This window comes from Oncorhynchus nerka, linkage group LG27 (genome assembly GCF_034236695.1).
Source record: "Oncorhynchus nerka isolate Pitt River linkage group LG27, Oner_Uvic_2.0, whole genome shotgun sequence".
NCBI lineage: Eukaryota > Metazoa > Chordata > Actinopteri > Salmoniformes > Salmonidae > Oncorhynchus > Oncorhynchus nerka.
Genome location: NC_088422.1, coordinates 58,260,804 through 58,287,762, shown reverse-complemented (window position 1 = coordinate 58,287,762; position 26,959 = coordinate 58,260,804). Strand labels below are relative to the sequence as shown.

Below are 26,959 nucleotides of genomic sequence, written 5' to 3'. Positions count from 1 at the left end.
GTGCTTCCTTTCCCTAAACTCTTTCTATCAGAGGGTAGATTTTTCCCTTGTATTGTCACACCGACAAAACTTTCTCAGCCTGTCAAACCTTCTCAGCCTGTTGTGTGTTTTTTGGTGGTGGTGTGTTTGGGTGAAGTGTTTTGATGTTTAATGTGTGTGTGTGTGTGTTTTATTTTTAGATCCGTAAGCTGCGTAGAGAGCTGGATGCCTCCCAGGAAAAAGTCTCGGCCCTGACGACACAGCTGAGTGCCAATGTAAGTACAACAGGAGGGAGATCTAGCTCCTCACACAGATGTGGAAACACGCGGCTACACAAACACACAGAAACTAATGTGTAAACACCAAGGCTGTTGCGGTGACTTCCTCACATGGAAAAACGACTTAGAAACGCACAAAAGCACACCTTTGACGGAAAACAATACGAAAGCGTCGTCTCTACTTGCAGCTGCTGCTAGCGAGGAAAATGGTCGGCGAAGAACAGCCTGACGCAGTTCGAAATGAGATTCGCAAAATGAACAAAAAAATCTCGGAAGAGAAAAAGGGGGCGAAAAAACTAAGTGTATACTCTTGACAACCAAGTTACAAACGCAGAAGAGACGATATCAACCTTGGCGGACAAGAACACCTGTCTAAACGACACTGTTGAAATAATGGGGACTGTGATCGAAAAGACTTCAATAACAGGAAAATTACTTTCGGAGAAAAACACTTTCGGATCAGATGGGTTCCCGAAAATCCACATAAATACGGAGGATTGTGTGAAAGACGTTTTACGCAACATAATCGATAACACACCGGAGGATGTTAACAACATGACCATCAAGAGCAATCGGACACCAATGACACTGCGCCCAGGACCAGCCTCACGCAATCCCCGGGCCTATCCTGGTGAAATTCTTACGACACATCGACAGGGAGAAAGTCTGGTTCAGAGCAAAAGAGCTCAGGACTTTTCACTCGAAAGGGACAACGGTGGTGTTTTTCCCTGACTTTTACAAGATTCAGGACAAGAGAAATGCATTCACGGAGGTGAGGTATATGTGCATGAAACGGGGACTGAAATACTCGCGGCAATATCCTGCCGTGTTCTGGGTTACTGCGAGAGGATCACTACGTCGTCTCACAGACCCAAAGGAGACAAAGAAGTGTGTCCGTCGACGTCAACGAGGCCGAACAAATTGAGTAGCGTGGTAGGCTACGTAAGAACCGCATGCAAGGCGGTGGTTCATCACGGATGGACGACCGTTTTTTCTTTAAGGTGATAGGAGAATTTCCTATGTTGTGAGTAACAGTCTCATTGAGTGTTTATGCTGCGAATGCTGCCTATAATTTATCTTTCGGGTTTACAGTTGATATCATTATATTACTAGATTAAGAAGGATTATAGTCCGAGCATATCATTCTGTTTTATGGTTATAGTGGGGATAAACATATCAATTATTTACATCTTTCACTCTTATAACAACAACAGTGGGTCAATATACAGTGGGGCAAAAAAGTATTTAGTCAGCCACCAATTGTGCAAGTTCTCCCACTTAAAAAGACGAGAGAGGCCTGTAATTCTCATCATAGGTACACTTCAACTATGACGGACAAAATGAGAAAAACGATGAATTTTTTATGAATTTATTTGCAAATTATGATGGAAAATAAGTATTTGGTCACCTACAAACAAGCAAGATTTCTGGCTCTCACAGACCTGTAACTTCTTCTTTAAGAGGCTCCTCTGTCCTCCACTCGTTACCTGTATTAATGGCACCTGCTTGAACTTGTTATCAGTATAAAAGACACCTGTCCACAACATCAAACAGTCACACTCCAAACTCCACTATGGCCAAGACCAAAGAGCTGTCAAAGGACACCAGAAACAGGCTGGGAACACTGAATCTGCAATAGGTAAGCAGCTTGGTTTGAAGCAATTATTAGGAAATGGAAGACATACAAGACCACTGATAATCTCCCTTGATCTGGGGCTCCACGCAAGATCTCACCCTGTTGGATCAAAATTATCACAAGAACGCTGGGCAAAAATCCCAGAACCACATGGGGGGACCTAGTGAATGACCTGCAGAGAGCTGGGACCAAAGTAACAAAGCCTACCATCAGTAACACACTACGCCGCCAGGGCCTCAAATCCTGCAGTGCCAGACGTGTCCCCCTGCTTAAGCCAGAACATGTCCAGGCCCGTCTGAAGTTTACTAGAGAGCATTTGGATGATCCAGAAGAAGATTGGGAGAATGTCATATGGTCAGATGAAACCAAAATATAACTTTTTGGTAATAACTCAACTCGTCGTGTTTGGAGGACAAAGAATGCTGAGTTGCATCCAAAGAACACCATACCTACTGTGAAGCATGGGGGTGTACACATCATGCTTTGTGGCTGTTTTTCTGCAAAGGGACCAGCACGACTGATCCGTGTAAAGGAAAGAATGAATGGGGCCATGTATCGTGAGATTTTGAGTGAAAACCTCCATCAGCAAGGGCATTGAAGATGAAACGTGGCTGGGTCTTTCAGCATGACAATGATCCCAAGCACACCGCCCGGGCAACGAAGGAGTGGCTTCGTAAGAAGCATTTCAAGGTCCTGGAGTGGCCTAGCCAGTCTCCAGATCTCAACCCCATAGAAAATCATTGGAGGGAGTTGAAAGTCCATGTTGCCCAGCAACAGCCCCAAAACATTACTGCTCTAGAGGAGATCTGCATGGAGGAATGGGCCAAAATACCAGCAACAGTGTGTGAAAACCTTGTGAAGACTTACAGAAAACGTTTGACCTCTGTCATTGCCAACAAAGGGTATATAACAAAGTATTGAGATAAACTTTTGTTATTGACCAAATACTTATTTTCCACCATAATTTGCAAATAAATTCATAAAAAATCCTACAATGTGATTTTCTGGATTTTTTTTCTAATTTTGTCTGTCATAGTTGAAGTGTACCTATGATAAAAATGTCAGGCCTCTCATCTTTTTAAGTAGGAGAACTTGCACAATTGGTGGCTGACTAAATACTTTTTTTGCCCCACTGTAGGCCACAACAGGTGTGTTCGTGCCTCCCTGAATGTTCAGTGGTGTACATACGTTTTTATTGACCAGCGTGTAGTGCAGGGGTTAACTACACAGAGCATCCTAGACAGAGGAGATTAAACGTTCTTAGGTGATAAAGGTCTTCACACAGTGGTCTACAATTATATTTTTTTCCGGGGGGGGGGGGGGGAGTGATGTCATGTTTGGGTTTCAGGCGAGGCCGTTGTGGCTGTGTTAACCGTCAGCACACGTTCAATGAGAGCTTTTCTCACACTGCTCAAAGCCAGTCTTGTCGTCTATGTTTAGCTGCAATATCTCAACTCGTGGTTGTTCAAGGTCTCCGGGTCTACTTTGTCTCTCCTTTTTATCACAATTGGGAGGAGTCTATCGTCACCCAGATACCACTTCTCTCTGTCTCCCCACTGTCTCTCCGTCCCTCGCATTCCCCTTCAACCCTCCATGCACTCTCTCTCTCACCCACCCAGACACTCTGTCTTAGTTCTTAGACACGGGAGAGAATAGACACGGTTCGTGTGTCGGGGGAGAAGAGGTACTAAACAGCCACAGAGTCAGTGCTGTAGCTTTAGCATTGTTAGCATCCAGCCTCCCTGGCCATGGCGTCCAGCAGGCCATACCCCAGAGCGGGCACAGAGGGCATCTGGCTCCCCCTGAACCACTACCCTTCCAGGAGGAGAAGCCATCCGGCACCGCCACTCAGAGGGGACCTGGGAGACCCTGTCGACCAAAGCTCTGGTGTGGACACATCTATTAGAGAGGTGTGAGAGGATTTAAGCCCGGATTTAGAGGATTTCTGGCGCCGCTTTTTGAGACATTTTGAAGTTGTGCGACTGACAAGAGTTGGTTATTATGATATGTAGCATTTGCTGTTTTTCGTTGTTTTTTTGTTGCTTTTGATTTCTAGTCTTTAACTGGAATGCAGGCTAATCAGTGCACCGAATAAGCTGTTGGTTTTGAGATGTTGTAACTGTTGTTATTCGGTAACTTGGCTTGGATTCCTGGCAGTTGCTTTTGTCTTATCGGCTACTAGCTCTGTCCTTGAAGCAGGTCATCTGGGAATGCAGCTACTGTTGCGCTCATCACTCTCATGCTTTGACAGTAACCGCTTCTGAAGGATCTCTGGCCATCCAATCTAAGTTGAACTATAATATGACCTCTTTGAACCTGTGAGTAGAATTATAAACTGGGTGGGTCGAGCCCTGAATGCTGATTGGCTGACAGCCGTGATTTATCAGACCGTATACCACGGGTATGACAAAATTACTTTGGTAGCCAGTTTATAATAGCAATAAGGCACCTCGGGGGTTTGTGATATATGGTCATATTAACCACGGCTGTGTTCAGCCTAAGAACAGCCCTTAGCTGTGGTATATTGGCCATATACCACACCTCCTCTGGCCTTATTGCTTAAGTATAGTTTGACTTATTCTAACCTGTGTTATTTCCCTGTGCAGGCTCACCTGGTGGCAGCATTTGAACAGAGCCTGGGTAACATGACCATCAGACTGAAGAGTCTCACTATGACCGCTGAGCACAAGGTGAGGCATGTCATTGCATAGCATGACATCATTCAAAGGAAAACCCCAAAATATAAAAATGTGATCATGTATATGAATTTTAGACACATGACTGTTAGTTGCATGTTGTTGTAATGTTCTAAATGTGTTTTCCCCTGCAGGACTGTGAGCTGAACGAGCTGAGGAAGAACATTGAGCTGCTGAAGAAACAGAACAACGTGGCCCAGGCCGCCATCAACGGAGTCATCAACACACCTGAGTTCACCTGCAAACAGAACAGGACAGGTAAGGAGAACCTGAACCACAACCATAGCAATAACACCAACAACCTATCACAGTACCTTAAAGGTACAGTAGACTCAGATAAATGATGTTTCCACGAGCAGCACCACAGATCCACTATATATACAGAAAGGTATGTGGACACCTCTTCAAATGAGTGAATTCGGCTATTTCAGCCACTCCCGTTTCTGACAGTTGTATAAAATCAAGCACACCGCCATGCAATCTCCATAGACAAACACTGTCAGTAGAATGGCCTGTACTGAAGAGCTCAGTGACTTTCAACGTGACACCGTCATAGGATGCCACTTTTCCAACAAGTCAGTTCGTCAAATTTTTGCCCCGCTTAGAGCTGCCCTGATCAACTGTAAGTGCTGTTATTGTGAAGTGGAAACATAGACCACACAAGCTCACAGTGCTGATGCGAGTAAAAATCGTCTGTCCACCGTTGCAACACTCACTACTGAGTTCCAAACTGCCTCTGGAAGCAACATCAGCACAATAACTGTTTGTCGGGAGCTTCATGAAATGGGTTTCCATGGCCGAGCAGCCACACACAAGGCTAAGATCATCATGCGCAATGCCAAGCGTCGGCTGGAGTGGTGTAAAGCTCGCCGCCATTGGACTCTGGAGCAGTGGAAACGCGCTCTCTGGAGTGATGAATCACACTTCATCATCTGACAGTCCGACGGGACGGATCTGGGTTTGGCGAACGCTACCTGCCCCAATGTATAGTACCAACTGTAAAGTTTGGTGGAGGAGGAATAATGGTCTGGGGCTGTTTTTCGTGGTTCGGGCTAGGCCCCTTTGTAGCAACAATTTGGGGAAGGCCCTTTCCTGCTGTAGCATTACAATGCCCCCGTACACAAAGCTAGGTCCATACAGAAATGGTTTGTCGAGATCTGGCCTGCACAGAGCCCTGACATCAACCCCATCGAACACCTTTGGGATGAATTGGAACGCTAACTGCGAGCCAGGCCTAACATCAGTGCCTGACCTCACTAAGGCTCGTGGCTGAATCGAAGCAAGTCCCCGCAGCAATGTTCCAAAATCTAGTGGAAAGCCTTCCCAGAAGAATGTAGGCTGTTATAGCAGCAAAGGGTGGACCAACTCCATATTAATTTTCATGAATTTGGAATGAGATGTTTGACGAGCATGAGATGAGATGTTCCACATGCTTTTGGCCATGTTGTGTATTATGATGAGCGAAATGCAAGACTTCTACGGGACCAAGACAGCAGAGAAGTTAAGCCTCTCACTTCAAAGCACTTAGGTGTAGCGTAAATTTACCCACTATGCCAGGTGTAAACTACATTCAGCCGCGGGCTGATTTTTTTCTTGAGCGGATGGTCAGTTGGCCGGAACATAATTACAAATCATTTGTAGATTGCAAATTGACCGCAAGAAGCGAAAACATATAATATTTGAGTAAAACAGAATATTTTCAAACCTAGCTTACATTTGTATACGATCACAGATACAGTGCATTTGGAAAGTATTCAGACCCTTTGACTTTTTCCTTGTCAATCTACACACAATAACCCATAATGACAAAGCAAAAACTGGTTTTTAGACATTTTTGCAAAGTTATTACAAATAAAAAGCTGAAATATCACATTTACATACAATTCAGACCCTTTACTCAGTACTTTGTTCAAGCACCTTTTGCAGCGATTACAGCCTCGAGTCTTCTTGGCTATGACACTACAAGCTTGGCACACCTGTATTTGGGGAGTTTCTCCCATTCTTCTCTGCAGATTCTCTCAAGCTCTGTCAGGTCGATGGGGAGTGTCGCTGCACAGCTATGTTCAGGTCTCTCCAGAGATGTTCGATCGGATTCAAGACCAGGGTCTGGCTGGGCCACTCGAAGACATTCAGACACTTGTCCCGAAGCCACTCCTACGTTGTCTTGGCTGTGTGCTTATGGTTGTTGTCCTGTTGCAAGGTGAACCCACTGCCCAGTCTGAGGTCCTGAGCACTCTGGAGCATGTTTTCATCAAGGATCTCTCTGTACTATGCTTTATTCATCTTTTCTTTGATCCTGACTAGTCTCCCAGTCCCTGCTGCTGAAAAACATCCCCATAGCTTAATGCTGCAACCACCATGCTTCACCGTAGGGATGGTGCCAGGTTTCCTCCAGACGTGACGCTTGGCATTCAGGCCAAAGAGTTCAATCTTGGTTTCATCAGATCAGAGAATCTTGTTTCTCATGGTCTGAGAGTACTTTAGGTGGCTTTTGGCAAACTCCAAGCGTGCTGTCATGTGCCTTTTACTGAGGAGTGGGTCCTGTCTGGCCACTCTACCATAAAGGCCTGATTGGTGGAGTGCTGCAGAGATGGTTGCTCTTCTGGAAGGTTCTCCCATCTCCACAGAGGAACTCTGGAGCTCTGTCAGAGTGACCATCAGGTTCTCGGTCAACTCCCTGATCAAGGCCCTTCTCCACCAATTGTTCAGTTTGGCCGGGCGGCCAGCCTTTCCAAATCATGTCCAATCAATTAAATTGACAACTGGTGGACTCCAATCAAGTTGTTGAAACATCTCAAGGATGATCCATGTAAACAGGATGCACCTGAGCTCAACTTCGAGTCTCATAGCAAAGGGTCTGAATACTTATGTAAATAAAGTATCCGTTTTTTTATTTTTAATACATTTGCAAAAATGTCTAAAAACCTGTTTCGCTTTGTCATTATGGGGTATTGTGTGTAGATCGAGGAGGAAACATATTTATTTAATCCATTTTAGAATTAGGCTGTAACGTAATAAAATGTGGAAAAAGTAAAGGGGTCTGAATACTTTCCGAATGTGCTGTATCTGTCTATCATACACGGGAATACTTTAGAACAGATTTCCAAAATGAAAATCACTTGGAGATGATTTTCTGCTACTGTATTTTTACAGTCTTTTATGTCCCGAACTTGCTCAGAAAACTCAGGGGGCCAAATAAAATCACCCGCGCCCCACCAGTTGGGGAACCCTACACTATGCTCTTTATTTTATGCATCTACATCACATCACTGACTCTACCTTGAAGCTTACACCTGGCAAGGGAAAAGTGAACTTATAGACTTCCCCCAATGCTGTGATACTGTATTCTTTCCGAGTCTTTCAAACAAGTCTCTCTCTCTCTCTCTCTCTCTCTCTCTCTCTCTCTCTAAACCTCCTCCCTCTCCTTCCCTCTTTCTCAGGTTCTTTCTCAGGTGGTGGTGGTAGCAATGGCAGCTCCCTGCAGCAGCAGCAGCAGCAGCAGCCAGACCTACGGATGAGGAGACAGCACTCGTCAGACAGCGTCAGCAGCATTGCCAGTGCAACCAGCCACTCCAGTGTGGGATCCAACATGGACGCCGACGCTAAGAACAAGAAGAAGAACAAGAAGAACTGGGTATGTGCTTTCGTAGACATGCACACGCGCACACTCACACATGCACATTACACGCGCACACGCACAAAGACACACACACACGGGAACTGAGTATGATCATGATCACTCACAAACAAACAACACACACAAACACATCTTACTCTAAATGACATCTAACAACTTGTTTTTAGGTTTGTCTCTGTCTCACTTGTTTCGTCTCTCGATATATGTGTTTGTAACTCACTCTCTGGGGTCTCTTTCTCAGGCATCTTGCACAGGGGCCAAGGGGATTGCAATGCAATTAGCTTTCCTTATAGACTCAGTTACTGTTTAAAAAAAAGAGTGTACTGTATAGGGAATAGTGTGTAATTTGGTATGTTACCTAGATCTACAATTGTAGAGGTTTTGTGAAATAGAGAAACGCAGAACACTTTCGAATATTTTCCATTTCCTGTCGATACAGGAAGTTAACGCTGTTCCATTTCTTGTTGTGTTCCCTCTTGCTCCTTGTTGCTGACAGATCGTGTCTTGCACAGGAGGACAGTTTGAAGATTATGATGTATGCATCCTATTTGTGTTTAGGTTACTATAGATGCTTTTAGGCTGCGTGCCTTTATGTTGATATCTGTAGGCAACAAAATAGTGATCAACCTGAAAGCTTTCGTGCCAAGTATTTGTATGTGTACCGCTTCAAAGATGCTAGATGGAAACAGCTACGCTTGAGACTCTAAATATACTATTAGACTCTGTTTCGTTGCCTACATCAACAGTGTCTTGAGAAGCTGATTGTTGCTGTGAGAGCTGCTTTCATACCCAGTGTGTCACTGCTGTAGTGTCTGTAGCAAATCTATCTCCTAGTCGATCCTCCAGACTTGGGCTCAATTCCAATAACATTTCAGAAATTGTATTACATACCAATAGAGGAATTTGGTTTCCAGCAGGATTTGAAATGGAATTGAGCCCCACTCTTATTTGCTTCGTGGTATTGGCTGCTATTGAACCTGTCTATACCCTAGTGATTTGTGTTCCTATCCTCTTTTCCCATAGATGCAATAACATTGAAGTGACCCTGTGTAAAGCTGGCTTTAGCTTTGAATTTCTATATTTGTAGCTCTATAGATTTATCATAGAATACTCCTGTCCCAATCCCAATCCACTTTGTGTAGACGGGCGTACTGTTTATATTAGAGGTCGACCGATTATGATTTTTCAGCTCCGATACCGATTATTGGAGGACCAAAAAAGCCAATACCGATCAATCGGCCGATTTTGTTTTGTATTTATTTGTAATAATGACAATTACAACAATACTGAACGAACACTTATTTTAACTTAATATAATACATCAATAAAATCAATTTAGCCTCAAATAAAATCATGAAACATGTTCAATTTGGTTTAAATAATGCAAAAACAAAGTGTTGGAGAAGAAAGTAAAAGTGCCATGTAAAAAAGATAAGTTCCTTGCTCAGAACATGAGAACATATGAAAGCTGGTGGTTCCTTTTAACATGAATCTTCAATATTCCCAGGTAAGAAGTTTTAGGTTGTAGTTATTATAGGAATTATAGGACTATTTCTCTCTATACCATTTGTATTTCATATACCTTTGACTATTGGATGTTCTTATAGGCACTTTAGTACTGCCAGTATAACAGTATACAGTGGGGAGAACAAGTATTTGATACACTGCCGATTTTGCAGGTTTTCCTACTTACAAAGCATGTAGAGGTCTGTACTTTTTATCATAGGTACACTTCAACTGTGAGAGACGGAATCTAAAATCCAGAAAAAAAAACATCCAGAAATTAATTAATTAGCGTTTTATTGCATGACATAAGTATTTGATTACCTACCAACCAGTAAGAATTCCAGCTCTCACAGACCTGTTAGTTTTTCTTTAAGAAGCCCTCCTGTTCTCCACTCATTACGTGTATTAACCGCACCAGTTTGAACTTGTTACCTGTATAAAAGACACCTGTCCACACATTCAATCAAACAGACTCCAACCTCTCCACAATGGCCAAGACCAGAGAGCTGTGTAAGGACACAAATTGTAGACCTGCACAAGGCTGGGATGGGCTACAGGACAATAGGCAAGCAGCTTGGTGAGAAGGCAACAATTGTTGAGGAAGGTGAGGGATCAGCCCAGAACTACACAGCAGGACCTGGTCAATGACCTGAAGAGAGCTGGGACCACAGTCACAAAGAAAACCATTAGCAACGCACTACGCCGTCATGGATTAAAATCCTGCAGCGCACGCAAGGTCCCCCTGCTCAAGCCAGCGCATGTCCAGGCCCGTCTGAAGTTTGCCAATGACCATCTGGATGATCCACAGGAGGAATGGGAGAAGGTCATGTGGTCTGATGAGACAAAAATATAGCTTTTTGGTCTAAACTCCACTAGCCGTGTTTGGAGGAAGAAGAAGGATGAGTAGAACCCCAAGAACACCATCCCAACTGTGAAGCATGGAGGTGGTAACATCATTCTTTGGGGATGCTTTTCTGCAAAGGGGAGAGGACGACTGCACCGTATTGAGGGGAGGATGGATGGGGCCATGTATTGCGAGATCTTGGCCAACAACCTCCTTCCCTCAGTAAGAGCATTGAAGATGGGTCGTGGCTGGGTCTTCCAGCATGACAACGACCCGAAACACACAGCCAGGGCAACTAAGGAGTGGCTCCGTAAGAAGCATCTCAATGTCCTCCGTAAGAATCATCTCAAGGTCCTTGACCTGAACCCAATAGAAAATCTTTGGAGGGAGCTGAAAGTCCGTATTGCCCAGTGACAGCCCCGAAACCTGAAGGATCTGGAGGTCTGTATAGAGGAGTGGGCCAAAATCCCTGCTGCAGTGTGTGCAAACCTGGTCAAGAACTACAGGAAAAGTATGATCTCTGTAATTGCAAACAAAGGTTTCTGTACCAAATATTATGTTCTGCTTTTCTGATGTATCAAATACTTATGTCATGCAATAAAATGCAAATGAATTACTTAAAAATCATACAATGTGATTTTCTGGATTTTTGTTTTAGATTCCGCCTCTCACAGTTGAAGTGTACCTATGATGAAAATTACAGACCTCTACATGCTCTGTAAGTAGGAAAACCTGCAAAATTGGCAGTGTATCAAATACTGTAGCTTCCGTCCCTCTCATCTCTCCTCCCTGGGCTCGAACCAGGAACACGACGACAACAGCCACCCTCGAAGCCGCATTACCCATGCAGAGCAAGGGAAACAACCACAGGCTCAGAGCGAGTGACGCTTATAACGCTATTAGCGCGCGCTAACTAGCTAGCCATTTCACATTGGTTACACCAGCCTCAGCTCGGGAGTTTGATAGGCTTGAAGTCATAAGCAGAGCAATGCTTGACGCACAACAAAGAGCTGTTGGCAAAATGCACGAAAGTGCTGTTTGAATGAATGTTTATGCTCCTGCTTCTGCCTACCACCGCTCAGTCAGATACTTAGATACTTGTATGCTCAGTCAAATTATATGCAACTCAGGACACGCTAGATTATATCTAGTAATATCATCAACCATGTGTAGTTAACTAGTGATTATGATTGATTGATTGTTTTTATAAGATAAGTTTAATGCTAGCTAGCAACTTACCTTGGCTTACTGCATTTGCGTAACAGGCAGTCTCCTTGTGGAGTGCACAAGGATGAGTTAACTGTAAGGTCGCAAGATTGGATCCCCCGAGCTGACAAGGTGAAAATCTGTCGTTCTGCCGCTGAACGAGGCAGTCAACCCACCGTTCCTAGGCCGTCATTGTAAATAAGAATGTGTTCTTAACTGACTTGCCTAGTTAAATAAAGATTCAATAAAGGTGTAAAAAAAAAAAAAATTAAACGGCAAAATCGGTGTCCAAAAATACCGATTTCCGATTGTTATGAAAACTTGAACTCGGCCCTAATTAATCGGCCATTCCGATGAATCGGTCGAACTCTAGTCCATATGCAGTTTCAACAAGCAAAAGTAACGTGACATGTTTAAGATCTAGTGATAATAAGCTATTCTCAGAGAGCCCATGGTTCTCACGTGCTTTTTGCACAGAAAATAGGCGGGTCCCCTGATAATTTGCTGATTGGATGAACCATATGTGGTAGGGTGTAGTATGTAGGGTGTATGTGGGCTGTCTGTGAAGTATCATGGTAAGAAGGGTAGTGGACCATACATGAGCCTCCTATTAGAAGGACATTAGTCTGCACCAGTGTGGGTTGAAGCAAATGGATTTGGTATCTTATGGTGCCGAACGGTTGTATTCCTATTCGAGTGCATACATTCTATTTTAATTGCCTTCCATTCTGTACCCTGTTCAGAGATTCTAATGGTACACGTTCTAGAAGTGTAGATTGCGCTCCCGATTCCTAAGATTGGACTTTTGACATTCCTTAGAGCATTTACCACAGTACACTTTCTGTAGCCTCCACTGAACGCTGGCTGTCCCTACCACTAACACGCTCACACACTCCCCACTGAACCTCTGCTGTTTTGTGTGTGTCTCTCTCTCTCTCTCTCTCTCTCTCTCTCTCTCTCTCTCTCTGTCTTCCTCTGTGCTATCGCTTCATATGGCAGGTCTATGAGGTAAGAGTGGATTAAAAAAAACACAAAAAAACGAAAGGCAGCTTAACCTCAAGCTAACCTTAACCTAACCCCCTGCACTACGTAGGTTACTAACCCAATCCCTCTCCTTCCCTCAATCATCCCTCTGCTTTCTTCTCCAGTTGTGTATTTATCCTGATCCCTTTCCTGATGTGACTTTGAGTCTGCTCTGAAACAAAAACGGAATATCAGGCTCAATTGTAAACACGCCATTTCAGAGTAATCGCGTAGCAAACATACTATACCGCTTTGGCTGTACATTAAAGTTACATGAAACGGGTGGTCTCCGCGACAGCCTTAGGTGCTCTTTTCTAGTCCTATTCACTGCAGTGTAGCTAGTTCTCTCTACAGTCTACAGTGCATTATACAGCTATACACACACAGTAGGTGAGGTTAGTGGACTGGATGTCTGTAACCACACACACACACACACACACGGAATATCAGGCTGATGTAGGGTGTATGTGGTTACACAATAACCAGCTGGCACTCATTCATTTGTGTTTAGAGCATAAGCTCAAGTCACGGCCTCCCTACAGCACTAGTCCTTCCCCTTTGCTTCTCCTTCCCTTCTCTCTTTTCTTGATCTACTTCTCACTTGCTCAGGCACTCCCCTCACAGCTGCCTTCCGCCGCTTTCCTCCCGCTTTCCCTTGTCTGTCTTGGGAGTGTATCCTCACTCTTCTCTCTCTCTCACACACACATACACTCACCCTCCGCTCCTCTCTGTCTCTCTCCCGCCTGCAGTTGCGGAGCTCCTTCAAGCAGGCGTTCAGTAAGAAGAAGTCTCCCAAGTCTGCCTCGTCCCACTCTGACATAGAGGAGATGACGGACTCCTCCCTCCCCTCCTCCCCCAAACTCGCCCACAATGGATCCACAACCTCCAGCCACATGCTCAGGAACTCGCAGTCCAACTCACTGTACGTATACGGTGTGGTGTTTGTGTATGTGTGAGTGCGAGCGTATGTGTGTGAGTGGCTGTGTGTGAGAGAGAGAGAAAATGTACAAGTTATATCAATGAATCAATCTGTGTGTAGGCTGTCGGAATGTCTGGACGGTGAGGCAGAGACAGTGATGCAGCTCCGCAGCGAGCTCAGGGAGAAGGAGATGAAGCTGACAGACATCCGCCTTGAGGCTCTCAGCTCGGCCCATCAACTGGACCAGCTCAGAGAGGCCATGAACCACATGCAGGTAACACATCCACACACGGTGAAACGTACGCGCATGCACACACACGCACACTGTTTTGTGGACCGACTGTTGCTATGTCTTTCGGGTGTTTTCTCTCAGGGGGAGATAGAAAAACTGAAGGCAGAGAATGACCGTCTGAAGCTGGAGAGTACGGGGAGCAGCCGAGCCCCCTCCCAGGCCTCCATTTCCTCCTCGCCCCCTCACCATACACACACCCCTACACCAGGGCCTGGTCTGTGCCAGCACAGCATCAACCTCACCGAGTCCACCAGCCTGGGTGAGAACGGCATGTTTTGATGTGGTATCTGTACCGTTGAGTAAATGTGTGAGCATGTGTTTTAAGTGTGTGTACTTCTGTATTTGTGTTTGGGTGTGATTGCCTTTGAGAGTATGTTTGCCTGATTGTGTGTTTGGGTGAAATGGGTGTATGTATGAGTCTGACTCTTCTCTCTCTCCTCTCAGACATGTTGTTGGATGATACAGTGGGAGATGGAGTGATGAGGAAAGAGGGACGACATGTGAAGATAGTGGTCAGTCTGGATGAGTACCTCTCCCAGGAGGCCAGGGCTCGCCACTTCCTGATTGGCTGTATCGGTGTGAGTGGTAAAACCAAGTGGGACATCTTGGACGGGGTGGTCCGCCGCCTCTTCAAGGTAAAAACACGGGAATGAATGACTTCATTTGTGAATAAAGGCTTCGTTACAAAAGTGACTGTAAAAACGGTTCAATCTCTGTGGATTGACGAGGAATTGAAAAATTGTATGGTTGAGGGGGATGAGGCAAAAGGAATGGCAAATAAGTCTGGCTACACAACCGACTGGCAAACGTACTGCAAATTGAAAAATCATGTGACTAAACTGGATAAAAAGAAGAAGAAACTACACTATGAAACAAAGTAACAAGCTTTGGAGCACCTTAAAGGACATTTTTGGGGGGAAAGCAAACACGGCTCCATCATTCATTGAATCAGATGGCTCATTCATCACAAAACCAACTGATATTGCCAACTACTTTAATGATTTTTTCATTGGCAAGATTAGCAAATTTAGGCATGACATGCCAGCAACAAACGCTGACACTACTCATCAATGTATATCTGACCAAATTTTGAAAGACAAGAATTGTCATTTTGAATTCCATAAAGTGAGTGTGGAAGAGTTAAAAAAGTATTGTTGTCTATCAACAATGACAAGCCACCAGGGTCTGACAACTTGGATGGAAAATTACTGAGGATAATAGCGGACGATATTGCCACTCCTATTTGCCATATCTTCAATTTAAGCCTACTAGAATGTTTGTTTCCCCAGGCCTGGAGGGAAGCAAAATTCATTCCACTACCTAAGAATAGTTAAGCCCCCTTCCAGTCTGAATCACAACCGGCCGTGATTTGGAGTCCCACAGGGCCGCACACAATTGGCCCAGCGTTGTCCGGGTTAGGTTTTGTCCGGGGTAGGCCATCATTGTAAATAAGAATTCGTTCTTAACTGACTTGCCTAGTTAAATAAAAAATACTGGCTCAAATAGCCGACCAATCAGCCTGTTACCAACCCTTAGTAAACTTCTGGGAAAAATTGTGTTTGACTTGACGAGATACAATGCTATTTTACAGTAAACTAATTGACAGCAAACTTTCAGCACAATTATAGGGAAGGGCATTCAACAAGCACAGCACTTTCAGCACCAATCACAAATGATTGGCTGAGAGAAATTGTTGATAAAAAGATTGGGGGGGGGGGGGGGCTATTTTGTTAGACTTCGGTGCGGCTTTTGACATTATCGATCATAGTCTGCTGCTGGAAGAACGTATGTGTTATGGCTTTACATCCCCTGCTATATTGTGGATAAAGAGTTACCTGTCTAGCAGAACACAGAGGGTGTTCTTGAATGGAAGACTCTCCAACATAATCCAGGTAGAATCAGGAATTCGCCAGGGCAGCTGTTTAGGCCCATTTACTTTTTTTCAATCTTTACTAACGACATGCCACTTGTTTTCAGTAAAGCCAGTGCGTCTATGTATGCGGATGACTCAACACTATACACGTCAGCTACTACAGCGACTGAAATGACTGCAGTTAGTTTCAGAGTGGCTAACAAGGAATAACTTAGTCCTAAATATTTCTAAGGGCATTGAATTTGGGACAAATCATTCACTCAACCCTAACCTCAGCTAAATCTTGTAATAAATAATGTGGAAATTTAACAAGTTGAGGCGACTAAACTGCTTGGGGTAACCCTGGATTGTAAACGGTCATGGTCAAAACATTGATACAAGAGTAACTAAGATGGTGAGAAGTCTGTCCATAATAAAGCACTGCTCTTACCTTAACAGCACTAACAACAGGGCAGGTCCTACAGGCCCTAGTTTTGTCGCTCCTGGACTACTGTTCAGTTGTGTGGTCAGGTGCCACAAAAAAAGGAAAATTGCAATTGGCTCAGAACAGGGAAGCACGGCTGGGCCCTTGGATATACACAGGGAGCTAACATTATTAATATGCATGTCAATCTCTCCTGGGTCAAAGTGTAGGAAAGATTGACTTCATCACTACTTGTATTTATGAGAGGTATTGACATGTTGTCTGTTTGAACTACTGGCACACAGCTCGGACACCCATGTATATCCCACAAGACATGCCACAAGAGGTCTCTTCACAGTCCCCAAGTCCAGAACAGACTATGGGAGGCGCACAGTACTACATAGAGCCATGACTACATGGAACTCTATTCCACATCAAGTAACTGATGCAAGCAGTAAAATTTGATTTTAAAAAAAATTACAAAAACACCGTATGGAACAGCGGGGATTGTGAAGCAACACAAACATAGGCACAGACACATGCATACACACACACACACACACACAATAACATACGCACTATACACACATGTACACATGGATTTTGTACTGTAGATATGTTGTAGTGGTGGAGTAGGGGCCTGAGGGCACAGTGTGTTGTGAAATCTGTGAATGTATTGTAATGTTTTTAAAATTGTATAAACGGCCTTCATTTTGCTGGACCCCAGGAAGAGTAGCTGCTGCCAAGGGGATCCATAATAAAAACAAATACAAATTCATTTGATTTCTCTTTCCAATATCAAAATAAGTAACACAAAACAATTCATAGTAGAGTTGCATATCACCTAACCCTTGACCTTTGCCCTTATGCTTCTGTAGGAGTACATCACCCATGTGGACCCAGTGAGCCAGCTGGGGCTGACCTGTGACAGTGTGGAGGGATACAACATCGGGGATGTGCATCGTCATAGCAACACCAGTGCCGCTCACCCCCCCGAGCTGCTGCCCTGCGGCTACCTGGTTGGAGACAGCGACACCATCAACATCAGGCTCAAAGGTAAGGAGTGCGTGTGTTTCTCTAAATGTGTGTATCTCTCCCTACGATCTGGTGTGTATTGTGCACATGGGTTCTGTGTGTAAGCATTTCCCTCTCTCTCTCTCTCTCTAGGTGTGAGCAGTGAGAGTGTGGACTGCCTGGTGTTTGACACCCTGATCCCTAAGCCCATGCTGCAGCGCTACGTGTCTCTGCTGAGGGAGCACCGCCGTGTCATTCTCTCTGGCCCCAGCGGCACCGGTAAAACACACCTGGCTCATCGTCTGGCAAGACACCTGCTCCTGCAGGAGGGCCGACCCCTGACCCCTCATTCCGTCGTCACCTTTAACGTGGACCACAAATCTAGCAAGGTACGTAGCTATGCCCCTGAAGCACCTCACCGACTGGTGAGACGATACTTTGTGTGATGTGACAATTAATTTGCCTTCTTTCCCCCCTGTTATATTAGATATGTATCTTGGAGGCAGAACTTGAAAAAGTGTGTCTATGTTAAAGCAACTCAATAGGGTTTTTTTGTGCGTTGAAAAAGACTTGGTGTGTAAACCTCCTCTCTCTCTTCTCTCTTCTCTCTTCTCTCTTCTCTTCTCTCATCTCTCTCTCATCTCTCTCTCATCTCTCTCTCTCTCTCTCTCTCTCTCTCTCTAGGAATTGCGTCAGTACCTGTCAGGCCTGGCTGAGCAGTGCAGCAGTGACAGGCCAGAGGCAGAGAGCCCTCTAGTGGTCATACTGGATAACCTGCACCATGTCTCCTCTCTGGGAGAAATCTTCAACGGAGTGTTCAACTGCAAGTACCAATGTTGGTGAGTACATGCACACGCCCACGCACACAATTGTGTTTATTGTAAATGTGTTGATTTTCTGTATGTGTCTGTTCTCTCTGTTCCCAGCCCCTACATCATCGGTACTATGAGCCAGGCCACATCCTCTGCCCCCAACCTACAACTCCACCATAACTTCAGGTAGGCCAACTCAACAGTTCAATCGTAACTGAAATGAAACAGTAAAATGTTTGAATTTGAAATGCACTTTGCATGATTCTTCACTAGGTGGCAGCAACAGACTGGGCGGCAATCCATTGCCCTCTCTCCATTCCTTCAGAATGGAAAGATGGAGTGTCTTCATTGGCTGTATTCATGAATGAGTACCTAACCTATTAACTCCTCCTCTCTCTCTTGTTTGCATATGTGACCAGGTGGGTGCTGTGTGCCAATCACTTGGAGCCGGTGAAGGGCTTCCTTGGTCGCTATCTGAGGAGGAAGTTGATCGAGACGGAGATCGGCAGCCGCAAGCGTACCCTGGAGCTGGTAAAGATCATCGACTGGATCCCTCGTGTCTGGCACCACCTCAACCGCTTCCTAGAGGCACACAGCTCCTCTGACGTTACCATCGGTAGGTAGAAAAGACAAGAACGTCATAAACCAGCTCTATGCCCCAATCCAAAATGAATGGAAAAAATAAGCACAGTAATTTTGAGATTTGTGGTTCTTATCTTTTCCATTCATTTGAGGTTTAAGGGCATATAGCTGGATCAACAAAACCGATGGGGTGGGATGTGGACTAATCTTGACATTAGGCAAATTTTGTGCTCGGAGGACTTCTGACAAAAAATATATTTTTAAATATAATGTGTGTTATGCATGTTATTGTGCTTTGGTCAGAATATTCTCAATATTCATAACCTCATCTGGCCATAAACTCATTTTCCAAATTGGAAGGAAAGGCACAGTGGCACTATTTAACATCCATCTGACCTTTGCCTCCCCAGGGCCACGCCTCTTCCTGTCATGTCCCATGGATGTGGCTGGCTCCAGGGTGTGGTTCACAGACCTCTGGAACTACTCCATCATCCCCTACATGCTGGAGGCAATCAGAGAGGGACTGCAGGTAGGCTATAAACACACAAAGGCATGCAACACACACACGCGTACAACACATGCATGTGGATTCACACAGGCACACACGAACACATCAGTCACAAAAATACAAAAAAATATGCACACACGCACTTGCATTATTTATGGCACTCACTGTGTTATCGTAATATTATCATACCTCTTCATTGATACTTATAATTTTCTCTCCCCTCCATCCGTCTCCCTCTCTGTAGCTGTACGGCCGTAGGTCAGCGTGGGAGGACCCTGCATGCTGGGTGATTGACAGCTACCCCTGGTCAGCCACGCCCACCGCACCTGCTGACTGGCCCCCGTTGCTGCAGCTCCGCCCAGAAGATGTGGGCTTCGACGGTTACTCCGCCCCCAGGGAGGGCATCAGGAAGGAGCCGCCGCAGAGCGACTGTGACGCAGGCCCACTGGTGAGACAACACGTGCGCGCATACACGCAAATGCTCAAAACAGGTGATGTGAACACATAACACACACACAAGCAGGCACTGCAGATCCAGGAGACAACGCAGACACGCACGGTCACGCTCACGCTAACCTTTGACCCCTGCGTCTCCGTCCTCAGATGAATATGCTAATGAGGCTGAAGGAAGCAGCCACTTCCTCCAGCCCTCAGAGATACGACAGCGACTCTAACAGCAACAGTCACCAACACGACATCCTGGACTCAACACTGGAGTCAACATTGTGATCCGACTCCTCCCCCTTCCCAAGAAGACACAAATACATTCAGTTAACGTTTTTATGTTCAGTCAATACAACATTTCTTTTGAATGTGCTTTTCAAGCTCACGTCCACACAAAAAAATCAAGCCACTTTAATTGTCATGTCCAGAACACGACGGGTGCAGGTAACCCAAAATGAGAGAAGAACTGAAGAAGGAAAAAAAATAGGAGTGAAACAGAAAGCTGCTGCGCTGTTCTATTTTTGCACCGTCATGGCTAACCGCTCTCCTACGTCCAATCCGGACGTGCCATTTAGACAAAGCAACTGACATAAACCAGGATTTTACACTGTGCGTCATCTTCACCGTCTTCAACGTTTTCCTTATCAGCATCAGTACCATGGTCTCCTTATTTAAGAAGACAAAAGAGACCGCATCTTTGAGCCAAACCCACCACAATCAGCAAGCCAGGCTCCTCACGGCTCTTCCCCAGCTGCAGTGCTCCAAACTGGGCTACAGATTGAGCTACAGGCCCTTTCCTTTGGAGCATGGTGCTGGGGGTCTCATCTTCGTCATCTCCACACAGACCAAATTCACTGGTTCCCAAATGCCTCCTTATACCCCCAATGACACACACACACACACACACACACACCCATCACCATTCACCTGCCCCTACATGTGACTCCTTTTGTCCCAAACGGGTCGCCGTAGCATGAGTTTCTTCTCCAGACGAAAGTCTCTACTTTGGTGCTGGACTGAACTTCAATGAGGATGCCTTACTTTTTTTGTAACAGACTTTGTGCATTAGCTACTTTTTTATTTTGTCTTTTTGGCCGTAAACTTACAGGGCTTTAAGTCGACACTCTCTTTGCGTTGTGCCTAGGCAGGTGTGGCTTGAAGAGCAGCGTCGACTATCGTCATATCAAACACTAATGCCATGTTATTAAGAGGTTATTAGGGCTTGAATAGGGAAAGGGACTTGGGCTTTAATAACATGTAATGAATTGTATTGCTCCCAATGCTGAGAAGTTTGTAAAAGTTTGGATATAACTTACTAAGGACAACTTGTGAGATGGGAAAGTACAAATTGGTTGGTGCTCAAAGTACATATAATTTTGTAATAAATGTGGGGGGACGTTTATTAAGGAATTGTTTTAGTCTCTATACCTCATCTACCTTCTATACTCCCCTTTACGCCTTTGCCATGCTTGTTGTCTGTTTTGATTATGTGACGTGTAATGATTATTGTTGTCATGACAACATGTTGAGTGAATATGTAACAATATGTATATGCTGCTTTGTTTAAAGTCATTTTTACTTGAGGTCATTTTTAAAAGGTACAAATGGGAGAAGTTAAAGATTTAAGAATGGTTATGGCTTCAGGTCAAAACAGATTTTTTTTTTCTTTCTTGGCTTCAGAAATGGTGTATATTGTCCCCTTTCCTCCAAAAACCTTCATCCTAGGAGGAGAAGTGTGTTTTTTTGGGGGTCCGATTAGGTTATTTGTTTCCAGCGTCGCTTCCATTATCTTTCAGAGTTCTTAGTCATCAAACAAACCTATGCAACATTCATTTCAAACTCAAAATTGAAGCCAAGCCTTATGTCAGTTCTTTATAAGGTTTTTCAACACTGCCAAGAAGATGGACAGCAGCAAGTGATCTGATTTTGTGAATAGTTTTTGGGGAGCTGGTACAGTCTTTGTTCATTTACAAATCAAATGTGTCTGTGCATTTGGAGAGGGCGTCTTGTCATAGTGAATGCAAGCACAACAAGCAACGGATATGTATGTGTTTTGTCTGTATGTCGACCGGTGAAACGACCTGCTCGCTTTGAGAAGTTTGGGATGGTGAAATGAATGGAGTTGCTGTTGAAATCACATGTTCTTAAAACTTAATGAATGTGTAGCCTTCTTTGCTATGTAAAAAAAAAAAAAAACACAACACAAAAACATATGTAACATAACAGTGTAAATACTTGATTTTACCTTGCAACATTTTTTGATGACTTTTCTAGCCAATTTGTAACTACTTGAAAATGAGTATTTTTGTGTACAGTCTCTTTGCGTCAGAGCAGGCGTGTGGAGTTTATCGTCAATGTTCTCTCCAGAGCTTGGAGAACTGATTCTGAAGATCACTGTACTAGTCTTAAGTTATTTGTGATTCAATAAAAAATCATGGTTATTTATTCATTCATGCAATGTGACTATCAATTATGGCTCTCTACTAGCATAAACCTATCGATCTATTTAATGATTTTTCTTTTACTGTTGTTCATTTCCGTTTTGTAACAGAAGTTATACCATGTAGCTGTTACATTTTATTTGGTATTTGTACAAAACATAGTGAAATATTAACACATATACACACAATACATTGAAATAACAAACATAGTGAAATATTAACACACACACATATATATATATATATATATATACACACACACACACACAATACATTGAATTAACAAATCCGTATAAATTATGCACGAAATGTCTACACTTTTCAATAAAAACTGTAAGTCCAGGTAACTCCATTTTCTTGGCATAAAATATCCATACAAATAGTTGTACAAAATACTGTACAATTGAAAGAGCTGTGCAAAACAGCAAATCATTTCTAAGTATATCCTATAAACAGGGACGGCTCCAGGCATAAGCGATATAAGAGGTCGCTTAGGGCCACTTGGGCCCACTATATAATTTCTTTGAACTCAGTCAGGTTCTCAACTTACTGTTGAGAGTTAGAATAGTAGAATACACAAGGTGCAAGTTTGAAATTTGGTTGTGCATCAGCAGCTCTTCTCTTGTTTTGTCAGTCACTCAATTAGCCATTCCTGCAAACAATTGTTAGATTGGTAAGTTAGTCTAGCCAGTCATCTAAACTTGTAGAAAATCATGGCCGAATTCCGACCGAGCCCAGGGCCCCATTAATCACTCTCACTCAGCTATCATTAACATGACATGTCATGGCAAAATGAGTAGAATTTAATGACATTATTATAAAATGTCAATATTTTCTCTCCACACCATGGCGCAATATGTAGAACTGCAAAAAAATTGCTTTAAAGCTGCAAAAATGTCTTACAACTCCATGGGGAAATGAGTAGAATTGCATGAAATGTGTTATAAAAATGCCACATTTTCTTTCCACCCCATGGCAAAGTGTGTAGACCTGCTGAAAACGTTCTTTATAACTGCAACATTTTCCATTCGCCACATGTCAGAATGTGTAGAATTAAAGGAAATGCACTTTAAAACGCTGCTGTCAAGAGGGGAGCCACTAGAAAAAATTGCCCTCTTGGTGGGGGCCCCCCAACAAAATCTCCCTTAGGGCCCCCCAGAAGGCTAGAGCCGACCCTTTCTATAAAATAAACCCTGCAGTTATTTTTAAAAGAAATAATCATGGATGTAGCCTAAATTGATTTGACAGAAGTTCATTGTTTGAAAATATTGTGGAATATGAAATAAATACATTTCTTAGTAGTTGGGTCTAAATGAAGGGATACAGACTCTTGCAAACATGGTCACATAGGTACAGTTAACCTGTGGATAACCATTTTATAAACACATCTGAGTTTTTATAAATCAATTAAGAAACTGTGATCTCTTCTTCATCTGATTCTGAGAATTCCGAGTGCTTGCTGGAGAGAGATGGCGACGAGAGGTTCGATCCGCCGCTGTTGGACAGCTCGTGCCCCGCTGCGGGGGAATGGCAAAGGCCAGGCGCGCCTCTAGCGCCGAATGGGTTCTCTTCCATCTCGTCCTCCTCCGCGGAGGACTTCTTGCCGACGTCGCTGAGGTCTGGGTGTGGGTTCGTTTTGGTGGGCAGGGTCTGCTCGCGACAACCTCCTGAAGACAGGAGCTCCCTCTCTTTAGAGTTCCTCCACTTCATTCTGCGGTTCTGGAACCAGATTTTAACCTGGCGACGGAGAAGGAATAGTATAACCAGTTAGTTCGGTATAGGTTTGTAGAGGTTGACTTTATTAGAGAGTTTCAATAATACAAACAGTATCGACTTTAGCATGCATATGCGTTAGAGTAATTGCGCGCGTATTACGCACAGCGTAGCCCTGTGCAAATTAAATTAAATTATTCACCTGCGAGTCTTTGAGACCGAGCTTTGAGGCCAGCTTCTTCCTGTCTGGTTTGCTGATGTATTTCTGTTTCTGGAACATCTTCTCCAGAGCTTTGCGCTGCACGTCAGAGAACACTGCCCGTCTGAGCATCCCTCTCCTTGGCTTCCCTCTGTTGGCCAGTGGCCAAGAGAAGGTCCCTGGGATGGGCACGACCGATGAAGATGCTATAGAAGAGGAGAGGGGGAAACGTTGATTCAACAAATAAACACTGTTCATTCATAAAACCATGCCAAAACGTAGCAATGGGCTTAAAATAGACGTTAACCTCTGTCCCCTGGAAGGCTATTTCTTTAGCCAACTAGCCTACTTTTTTACACTTGTGTACAAACTTTGCAATCTGTTATGATTGAATATGCTTCTCCCCTTTGGCCGCGGAATACATCTCCTTTTTGAGTGAAATGGCACGAGGTGACTAATTAGCACATTGGTCGGTCCCCAGGCGCATTGGTATGGTAAAGAGGCAGCGTATCCTTTAAGAAACCCCGCGAGGGCGGATAGAGGAGTTAATAAACCGTGAACGGTAATTGTGTAGTAATGAACTAACGCAGAAAAGACTCTGGACAGGCTGCGAAGGCCATATATTATCGCAACAAAAGGAGATTTACACTTTCAAACTAAACACCACTGCATACCTGAATACTGATGCCGAGGGGCCCAGGGTGCATTTTTTTCTGCCCTCAAATCATTTTCATTAAATGAACACGAAAAGCTATTCAGGCCGCTCGAGCTGTTTTGTGAAGGTATTCAGCGCAGCCCATGAAAAGACTCCAACTCCATTATGGTTTGTCTGAATGAAAGCACGGACTAGCGACTTTATAGACTTTTCTAAGAGATGATTCTTTATCTCGCCCTGTTGATTGGCCCCAGAGTTTAAAAACTGAGAGACGAAGGGGAGCGTATAAGGCATGGTGTTTTTTTCAGGTTAGGGATATAGTAAAACACTGACATGTTTCAATGTGCACTGATTTGATTATTGTTCATGCAAAGAATACGTATTCCCAAACCACTTAATTATAGCACACTTTCAAATGTATGCCTATCTGTAAGCCTACCATTTATTGCCAAATAACTTGGGCTAAAACTACCTCCATATCCACAACTCATGGTTGCACTTCCCATAATCAGGCACAACAACAAGCTATGTGGTCTTGTGAGAATATTGAGAGCTGTGAATGGCGCCTAATAGGGAAATTAGTGTATGACTGGTCCACGCCTCTTGCCCGCCTGGTAGAAGTCACTCTGGGGTGCGTGGGTGGCTTGCGCCGAGGGGAGCTGACCAAATTGGTCATGGTGCTGAAAGCCTTGTTGGCATCCTGTGGCCCAGTGCCCCTGCCCTGTGGGAAAACGCGGGACTGTGCGGAGGAGACTCTAAAATGACCTTATCGCGTGAGACACCCCACCACACCCACTCTGAAAGCGCTGAAAAGTTCACAAGCTAAGTGCCTATACAGGGCATGTGCAAAAAGGTGCAACTTTCAGAGCTTTGCAGAAAGCATTCCAAGCATTATTTCGATTCCATGTGGAGAGTCGTCCAACAAAACGTGTTTGTTGATATGAAAAGTTCTGAACGTTGTCCCCGGCGAGGGAGGGGTGAGTATCAACTGTGCGCTAAGTGCAATTCAACGGTGTCTGAAAGTGCATGACGAGTTATTTACCTGGGAAATACGTCGACCTGAAGAAGGCGGGGTGAAAGGATCCGTCGAAGTAGGGGAGAGAGAAGGCCTTGGGGTGCATACTGTGGTGGATGGCAGGGGGCAGCGATGCTGTAGAGGAAAATAACGTGTCAAGGAACGCCACAACAATCAAGGCAACACTCATGAAAAGACAAACATGTTTTGATCTGTTTTACAATATGCTAAAGTGTAAGAAACTGCTCAAATTAACAATTGTAAAGAAGGTACAACTTTCCCAACGTCACACTTACCGGTCTTTGGTGATGGTGCCAGGATTGCGCTGACTCCAAATTTAAGATAAGTTGGGTCTTTACTACTCGGTTGTGACGTTTTCGGAGTGCATGATTCGCGCGTCGAGGCAGTTGGAGAGACGATGCGCTCCTGTGGCATGGCACTGAAGGACATGGTTGTGGTGGTTGTCGCCGGGGAGACGCTTGCTGAGGGTAGCGTCCGGCTGAAGTGGTATTCCGCCGGCCTGCTTATCCGCAGCAGGTCCTCCACTAGAAAGCTGGAGTGGGTTGGAAACGCGTTCTGCAGAGACCGTTGGAGCGGCATGGAGGCGGAGGGGCGGTAAAGGCCTGGGTACATCGCATTAGGCGCAAGGACGCTTGGGATCATCATGGTCCCGTCTGTAGTATAACGCAACACGAAACGATCTGTTGAAATACTCCGTCAAGAACAAGTGAGGATCTGATAGGTTCCAATCTGAATGACTAGCTTTACTCCTCTGGCCCCTCTACTCTGGGGAGAGGCGTTTTATAGCAGGCTGCCCCAAAGCTCCTTTCAGAACTGTCAGCCTCAACAATGAGGTTCAACAAAGTTCTCTACATGTGTCGCTTTCAAGCGCCGTCCCGGGATCGCTGATTGGCTAGAGAGTGCAATTTATGATTGGATTAGACTTCATAAGCAAGGAACACACAATGTCCCTTCCACAAAAGAGCCATAGTCATCAATTTTGCATATTGACCACGTTCCATTGAGGCCCTGCGATTGGGTTTTGTTTGGTGGAGACGCACGCAGGCTAATTAAAAAGCTATCCTAAAAGATTCAGACATAATTTGGAGCTTCTGAATGAGGGTTTAACCAGAAGAAGGAGCTATATTTATTCGTCTCCCCTGCTGTGTTTTAATGGATCAAAAGTCCTAATGAAAGCTATAGCCCACTAAAAATTACAATTGAATGCAGTTGAGTTTATACCACATTGCTTAGGCTATAATAACGCGATCATGACGAAAACAA

General features: G+C 44.4%; 1 protein-coding gene and 1 pseudogene across 1 annotated transcript; one reads left to right on the top strand and one right to left on the bottom strand.

The window, feature by feature from the left end:
- Window positions 1-21,861, top strand: part of LOC115112045 (neuron navigator 2-like) — a 134,859-nt pseudogene extending 112,998 nt beyond the window's left edge.
- On the bottom strand, window positions 21,604-26,504 carry LOC115112046 (homeobox protein DBX1-A-like). Its single transcript, XM_029638714.2, has 4 exons — window positions 25,972-26,504; window positions 25,703-25,810; window positions 24,009-24,211; window positions 21,604-23,830 (listed from the first exon to the last, which is right to left on the bottom strand). The coding sequence occupies exons 1-4, from the start codon at window positions 26,339-26,341 to the stop codon at window positions 23,501-23,503; spliced, it is 1,011 nt and encodes a 336-aa protein (XP_029494574.1). The 5' UTR covers window positions 26,342-26,504; the 3' UTR covers window positions 21,604-23,500.
- Between the last annotated feature and the right edge of the window lie 455 nt (window positions 26,505-26,959).

Coding starts and splice junctions, on each gene's coding strand:
- LOC115112046 (XM_029638714.2), bottom strand. CDS start 26,341: ATGATGATCCCAAGCGTCCTTGCGCCTAATGCGATGTACCCAGGCCTT. Junction 25,811..25,971: donor GGCACCATCACCAAAGACCG/GTAAGTGTGACG, acceptor TTTCCTCTACAG/CATCGCTGCCCCCTGCCATC. Junction 24,212..25,702: donor CAGGTCGACGTATTTCCCAG/GTAAATAACTCG, acceptor CCTCTTCTATAG/CATCTTCATCGGTCGTGCCC.